Here is a 7,917-nt window from a genome sequence, read left to right as displayed (position 1 = left end):
TCCCTATGATCTCTTACAATCACAGATACCACGACCTGCGTCTTTTCTGTGACTAAGGAAAATTTTAGCTCTGTGTTGATAAAAGGGGTGATGTTATTGAGCCCCTTTTTCCCCTCTGCTGTGAGGGGGTGTACAGAGTACAGGCATAGCCCCAGCCTCCACTGCTGCCCCAAAGGTCCATGCTCTCTGTATGTGCAGTGTATGCACGCCTCCTAGGGAATCCATGCGGAAACCTACTGAAGGACCAGTTACCCAAAGGTAAGTATTGTGCTCCTTGGAAAACGCTATCTGGATATAGTAATTTTGAAGAATTGTTTTAACTCTGGGCATCTGAGGCGCTTACAGGGCAGAAGTGTCTGACCACTTTGGGATATCACCTTGATTGTAGCAGGAAGGTTTTGCTACAGGCGTAGGTATCTCCATAGTTCTTCCTTTGCTTTCTTGTTCACTTGTATGAGAAGAGCAAGTGTATTCATATATTCAAACAAAATCAGTCTGATTTTATGGGGTAATAACTTTTTTCTGTTGTTAATATCTGCCACCAGAGTTGCAGAGGTAAAATAACTGTATTGATCACAGGCAGGGCATTCGTCTTCTTCCCCATTCCTAAAAATAATAAGTTAGATTTACACTTAGCTTTAAGACTGAATGTAACAGAGAGCTTCAGTACACCTCCTTAGCACCTGTTGTGTGTATGCATCACAATATCCTGACATCTTTCTTTTTCTCTTTCAGAAATACCCTGTACTACCCTATCTAGTTTTAGTGCTGAAACAGTTCCTGTTGCAGAGGGACCTTAATGAAGTATTTACAGGTGGAATCGGTTCTTATAGTCTCTTTTTAATGGCTGTCAGTTTCCTTCAGGTGAGCTGAATGCCGTCTGTCGTTGTCATTGGTGCATAAGGGCGTTACATGAAGAAGGAAATTAGTCAATCCTTAAATTTAATAATTTAAACTATCCTGTTTGTGATTTTGTTCCCCCCTTTCATTTAAAATTAGACATATGCCACCTGTCTTCTGTCCTTTCTCCCATACTGGTGGTTTTGGTATTAAGATGTTTGGAATATCCATTACTGTATCGATACCAGGCACGTGTGTCGTTCATGGTAAAATAACTTGACTATGGTGTAACTTATTTGGAACAAGCCACATAGGTTAGTATTGGATGCAGCTGTCTTTTAGAACACTTGTTTTCCAGGCCATATATATGTGCTTTAATGAACATAGTGGAATTTTGCTGCTTTGTCTAGGTTTTTAAGCCAATACCAAATAAAGATGTTACAACTTTCTCTTAAATCTAAGAGAAGAAAATGCATGAACTAAGTCTATGTTTTTGTGCCTGGGGAGAAGAATGTTGTAGAAATATGAAGTGTCCATGTTCTGGCTTTATCAACCTCGTTGTTTTTCTGGCACTAAGTGTTACCATATAGCTCTGTGTGTACCTGTATGTCTATACTTCTACAGATTGTAGTGACTTTTAGACCTGGGCCTTGAACTGGAGCTCAGTGTTTGCTGAGTGCTATTGCAGTTTCTTGCTAGAAATGAAGACAACAGACATACCTTACTGAAAGAAACCAAAATCTCTCCCAATCCCAGTTTTTTCTTACTTTGAGTAATAGCGTTTCCATTTGCTACTGCAAAAAAAAAGCCAGGTTTTTTTATCTGTTACAAGTATGAGCTGGTTTTATTCATAATCTCTCAGGCTGCATACTTTTCAGTAGGTCATTTTTATAGCTGTGCATGTTAGAAGCCTGTAGTTGTATTGCAAATCCAGGTTTGTGAAGCACAGATATCTTTGCTTTTTTACAAGAACTCTGCCGTTAGTGCTGGAAATCCACTTATTGAGCTGAGAGTTCAAATACAAAACCATTAGTGCTTGCCAGATTAAGAGGTAATTAGGTTTATAAAACTTTTGTTAACGTCTTAAAGTTGCAAAACTGCTTTATCAAGGGGAAATACTATATTTAGATATGTTTGCTTTCTATATTGTGTTGTATTATTATTTGTTACTGTATTTAGGCATGTTTACCGTGATAAAAAAAGGCACTTGAAACTTGAAGTCTTAAGAAAATGTTTTTTCTCTCTTCTTAATAGCTGCATCCCAGGGAAGATGCCTGTATGCCCAGTGCCAACTATGGTGTTCTTTTAATAGAGTTTTTTGAATTATATGGACGTCACTTCAATTATCTGAAGACTGGAATCCGAATAAAGGATGGTGGCTCTTATGTTGCCAAGGATGAAGTGCAAAAAAGCATGCTGGATGGGTACCGACCATCAATGCTGTACATTGAAGATCCATTACAGCCAGGTATCCTCATAAAGCAAGATTTAACATTTTGGTGAATAAAAAAAGTTAGGGGAATGCTTAATCCAGAGGAGTTAGATCAAAGAATATCATAAAATGACTACCCAAAACCAAACAGAAACACCTCATTCATGTCTGTGAACAAAAGAGGCACTTGGAAAACAGTGTTTTGCATTAAGCTGTGTTCCTAGCAAAAGTTGCTGTCCTCCCCAAGAGCACGCCTGTACTGCAGTCAGGAGGTGGGGTGTGGGAAGGCACCCCAAAGTGTTGTCACCTGCCCTGTGGTGACAAAGGCAAAGCTACGGCAGCACGGGCTGGATGTACCTGCCTGTACATGTGGTCCCCTCCAAGCTCACACTTGCCTGTGCCACAGCTGCCCTTTACAAGACACAAATGCTCGCGTGTGCTCTCTCCTGTTTGGTTCTGTAGGGTCACAGAAATATGTAGGGGTTTCGTTCTGGACTGTTACCTTTACGTTAACTCAAATGGCTTCTGGGATGGTGAGTCAAATGCTGTTCACAGGAAAGAATTCACATATTTCTGATCTAGAAAAATGTCACCAGGATGGTAGTGTTGTATGCGTAATATATGCAGTACAGGGTTTGGTTTTGGTTTTGTTTTTTTCATGTATTGCACTTTCAGCCAGAGAATTACCATTTTGGACGTCTGTGCATGTAAATATAGGCTTTTTAAGCTCTTTCAAATTTTTATGCTTCACTAATCCTATTGTACAAGAGGTAACTGCAGTGACTTGGGACTTAAGGGCAATTTAAAAAAAAAATACTACTGTGTTCTCTCTGAAAGGAAATAACCACTGTTTCAATCTCATTTATTGATTTATATTCTTATTTTAAGGTAATGATGTTGGAAGGAGTTCTTATGGTGCCATGCAAGTGAAACAGGCTTTTGATTATGCCTATGTTGTTTTGAGCCATGCAGTTTCCCCAATAGCTAAATATTATCCTAACAACGAGACGGAAAGGTAAATTCTATGAGTCTAAATCACACACAGCAATTGTTTATTTTTTTGTGTGTCTCAAAATTAATTCTGGTGAGTTTTGTTTTTTTTCTTCCTGGTATACAGTATATTGGGTAGAATAATTAGAGTAACACAAGAAGTGGCCACATACAGAGACTGGATATCAAAGCAGTGGGGAATGCAGAGCAGGACAGAATCTTCATGTAACGGTAAGTTTTGACTGAGCATGGCTGATAGCAGGAAACTGCTGCGTGTTTTGGTCATACAGATTTTGTTGTTGGTTTTGCCTCAATAAGGTGATGTGTCCATTTTAATATGGATGGACGTTTTCTTGTGTCCTCATCCAGGAAATTCAGATTTGTGCAGGAGTAAAAAGGTCATATCACATCTTTGTTCTACTCCGATAGACCTGGTCAGCACAGAGGTCTGTAAAGAGTGAAGGCTCGCAAAAGGCGACTTGAAAAAACTTGCAATTTAAATTAGACACGTTGTTACTGTCACACGTCCTTTGTCCTTTCAGTGTGGCTAAGGTTTTACTGGGGATGCGAGTGGAAATCCAAATCCTTAGCCTTTGTTGCTCTTTTGTTTTTCATTTTAAAGTTAAACATACTGTATGTCTATGGAAGCAATATTTAAACCAGGATAAAGTGGGATAAGTCTTTCAAACACAAAAATTGTGAGATATCAGTCATAATTCTTGTTACTAACAAATGGAAACAGACAAAATCTAGCCAGAGATCTTGCTGAAAATGTCCTTTAAATCATCTTTATTTTTATTGGCCATCTTCTGACTTCACAGTCCGGTTTCCACTCTCTTGGTGTAGGTGTATCTACTGAGTGGAAGTTTGCAAAATAAAACTAATTTTAATGCTCTGTAATTAATTTTAGAACGTTGCCTACTAGAAGTCTTCTCTTGTTAAGGATTAATGAGAGAAGATGACACAATTACCAGCCTTTGGGCTTGGCTAGGATTTTGTTTGTTGGTTTTTAAAGCTCTTACTAGTGTCTCCTTTGCTGTCCTTGTAATTCAGCTGTGCTGCTGGGCCGTCAGGGTTTTACCCCTGGTGATGCAGCCAGCCACGGTTCAGTCCCCCAGGCTCCGGAGCAGTGCACAGCTACGTGTTGTGGTGTGTGGGGTAAACTCCATACCCAGCCAGTGGCAACAACTGTATATTACAGAAATCAGGAGTAACTCCTAGGTGTCTTATGTGAGATACAGTAGTCATAAAAAAGTAACCCTGTGTCAGGAAGATAATGAGGACAGTTACAGTGGTGGTCTCATAGATTTAGTTTAGACTTAAATTCAATTTTTTAATTTATTTTTAGAAAATGAAAGTAGAATTCAGTAGGATACAAGAGTTCTGTATCTTGTATTTTCACAGCAGTGTATCATACAAAGCAACTATCTGAGTTCTTAGTGCCCTAGCAGCTCCAGAAGAAGAAAAATGGGAGTTGCTGAGTACTGGGCATATAGGAACAGAATCAAACCTATATATTTGAGTGCTGTTGAAGTATATCGTGCTGAAACAATCTTATTAAACAGCACATCTGAACTTTTTTACTACCTTGTTCCATGTCCTATTAATTTGCATCTTGAACTGTGGGTAATGCTTGTGGGTTTCGTGCTGTACGTTGCTGGGTTTGGCCAGGGACCCACTAGACCCTCGGCGAGGTGCCGGCTTGCTGCGCGCAGTACCTACGCACAGACTCACGCGTGCGGGGGTCTGCACGTGCTGAAAGTGTAGGTGCAGGTGGCTGGACGTGTCCTCACCCATATTTTAGGAGTTAATGTGTGGTGATGCTTCTGTTTTCTTTTAAATAGGTAATGGAGTAACCCTGATAGTAGATACTCAGCAACTAGACAAATGCAACAATAACCTTGCTGAAGAGAATGAAGCACTGGGCAAACCTAGAAATAAAGCTTCAGAAACACTTAGTAAACATTCTTCAAATTCTTCATCAGGCCCTTTATCATCCTCATCATCTACACTGTCCAGCTCTAGTGATGTAGTAAGTACCGGAGGTTTTCAGATTTTTTTTCAATTTTTTTTTCCCTTTCCTAATCTGTATTGCCACAGAACACATTTTGAAAGCTCAGAATCCTAGTTAGTTATTTCATCCAGAATCCTAACTTGCATAAGATGTTACCTCTTATGCAATTTCTACACATGTAAGTTGCAGTGTGGTTTTGACACAACACATCTGGAAAGTGAATACAGTAGACACCAAGTTACACAGCCCTTTTTTTTTCTCTTGGAAAACTGTGTTTAGAAAAAAAGACTGGTTGTCCTAAGTTGTACTTTTTTTTTTTTAATTAAAAAAAAAAAAAGCCTTGAAAAAGTCTGGGAATTCTATTTAAAAAAATAAAAGGCAAACTGTCAAATCAGAGTCATCCATAAATACTTTTTAAAATCTGTCTATTTTTCTCATTAAGAATTCTGAATTGAAAGAATCTTAATATCTAATAAAATAAATACATTCTAAGTTTTGTCCACCGTTATCTTTTTTTTTAAGGGAAAACTCTCTTGTAGAAAAAAATCGCTTTTAAGAAAAACTCACTAATACTTTACATTTTCCTGAAGGATTCTGATGGAACACCTTGCAAAACCTCTAAACAATTGAGTTGTCGTCAGTCTACCACAAACCGAGTGGGGTCACAGGAAGTATCACTGGAATCCTCTCAGTCAAGTGGGAAAACACAAAACAGCCAAACAGGCAATACATCCAGCAACACGAACAAATCCCAGGTTTGTGAAGTGATAGGAAATGATGGCCGTGTGGATTATTTTACTGTTACGTACGTGCCCCCGGGAAGGGAAGCTGGCTCTGCAAAGGAAACGCTCCATTTTTCACCTCTCATTTTCTGCACTGATTGTACCTAAAATCAGCCGGTTCTGTCTCCAGCTTACATGGATGAGTTTACAACAGTGGCTTTCCCAACCTTAAAACAGATGAAATTGGGTTACTCTATTTTGAGCCATCTAGATTTGCAGGAGCGTGCAGCTGCGTTGCACCCGTTTCCTTTTTGCAAAAGCACGTCGTCCAGACTTCACTGCAGAGTTTGAGAACTAATAACACTTGCCTGCACTTAGTGAAAAACAGTTAGCAAAAATGTGTGTTTAAAACTGTGTCTGGCTGCCATGTAGCTGTTGATGCTTGCTGAGCTGCCTTTCATTAAGGGAGATGAAGTTTCCTTGCTGATACATGAAATTTCCTCCCATTTTCCCCTAAAAACAAATACCTTTATGATGAGACCTGCCAGAGCTTATACTTTTAGGGGATTTCTCATGTAGTGCAATGCTTCTATGACAACTCAGTAATCTGGAAATATTATATGCCTCTATATACAATATACTTCAGATATATGCATTTTAAATGTTTATACTTCTTCAGAATTTAGGACTTCTCTCATGTATGAATAATAGTCTGGAATTGTCTGGAATATTACTCCTGAAAAGTAACTCCGAATTGCCTTCTGCTTGCTGACAGTCTCTCTTCAGCTGGTAACGAGACAGCTGATGAACTAGGCCTTGGGTGTCCCATGAATATGTGCTGCTCTTACCATGCAGAGCTCATTCTGGTGCTGGAGCATCAATGTGCACTATTGGAGATGCTCTACATCTGTAAAAAGATGTAGTATAAAGTTAGTCCCGGACTTAAAATAATATCTTAATTTGGCACAGAAGATGAGATTTGAACAGCCTTCACCTGTCATCTTGGATTAAGGACTTCTGTTTCTGTAAAACACGTTTCTGATGGTTGTGAAATGGGAGTGATGGAACAGTTCTGTCCTTTTCAGAACCAAAGTGCTCTGCTTTTCTCTCTTGACCCGCATCGTTTTGGGTCTAGAGATGAACGTTTGTGTGCAATGACCAGAGTGAAAGACCCATGGTACTGTGCTGCTGTCTGAGGCAGGGCCTGGCTTCTTTTGCACTCTCCATTTTTAATGCTTTCACGAGTTAACGGCCTCCTTGTCCAGAGATAGGGTGGTGTAATTGCCACACTTTTTCCTTTTGAGCACGGATTGACCATCTTCTCTTTCCTTTACAGCACGGATCTGCACGGTTATTCCGCTCTTCTAACAAAGGCTTCCAAGGTCCAACCAACTCAAGCCACGGTACCTCAGTTACAAACAAACAGCATCAAGGCAGCAAATCACACCATCAGTTTTTCCACGGCAAGAAGAGGAAACACAAGAGGGATGCGGCCCTTTCAGACCTCTGTAGATAGTTGCCTATTTTATGACTGTTCTTCTGTGTGCAATGATCTCATGCTACGGGATAGTTTGATAGTGACTCCTTGGATCTCTTCCGGAGCTTCAGACTGTTCAGACATTGATTAGCAACTGCATTTTTTTTTCCCAGCTCGCCACGGAACGGATCATGTTTAATTATCACTGCAAAAAAAAAAAACAAAAAAACAAAAAAAAAACCAAAAAAAAAAACCCAAAAAAACCAACAACAACAACAACAAAAAACTATAAAGAAAAAAAAGGAAAAAGAACAAAGGAAAAAAAAAGAAAAAACTTTTTTAAAAAAGAGGAAAAAGGCTGCTCATTTGATAAGTCATATGCTACAACAGGGTCATTTAGGATATAAAAGCTTGAATGTAAAATAAATGTATCTCCCATCAG

General features: G+C 39.3%; 1 protein-coding gene across 1 annotated transcript; it reads left to right on the top strand.

The window, feature by feature from the left end:
- Positions 1-223: 223 nt before the first annotated feature.
- On the top strand, positions 224-7,715 carry PAPD5 (PAP associated domain containing 5). Its single transcript, XM_008948824.1, has 8 exons — positions 224-258; positions 681-864; positions 2,095-2,308; positions 3,161-3,287; positions 3,390-3,493; positions 5,107-5,294; positions 5,867-6,031; positions 7,335-7,715. Exons 1-8 carry the CDS (start codon positions 224-226, stop codon positions 7,512-7,514), a joined length of 1,197 nt encoding a protein of 398 aa, XP_008947072.1. The 3' UTR covers positions 7,515-7,715.
- Positions 7,716-7,917: the final 202 nt, after the last annotated feature.

Source organism: Merops nubicus, unplaced genomic scaffold (assembly GCF_000691845.1).
Source record: "Merops nubicus isolate BGI_N331 unplaced genomic scaffold, ASM69184v1 scaffold48411, whole genome shotgun sequence".
NCBI classification, from domain to species: domain Eukaryota; kingdom Metazoa; phylum Chordata; class Aves; order Coraciiformes; family Meropidae; genus Merops; species Merops nubicus.
This window is presented reverse-complemented; position numbering and strand designations above follow the sequence as displayed.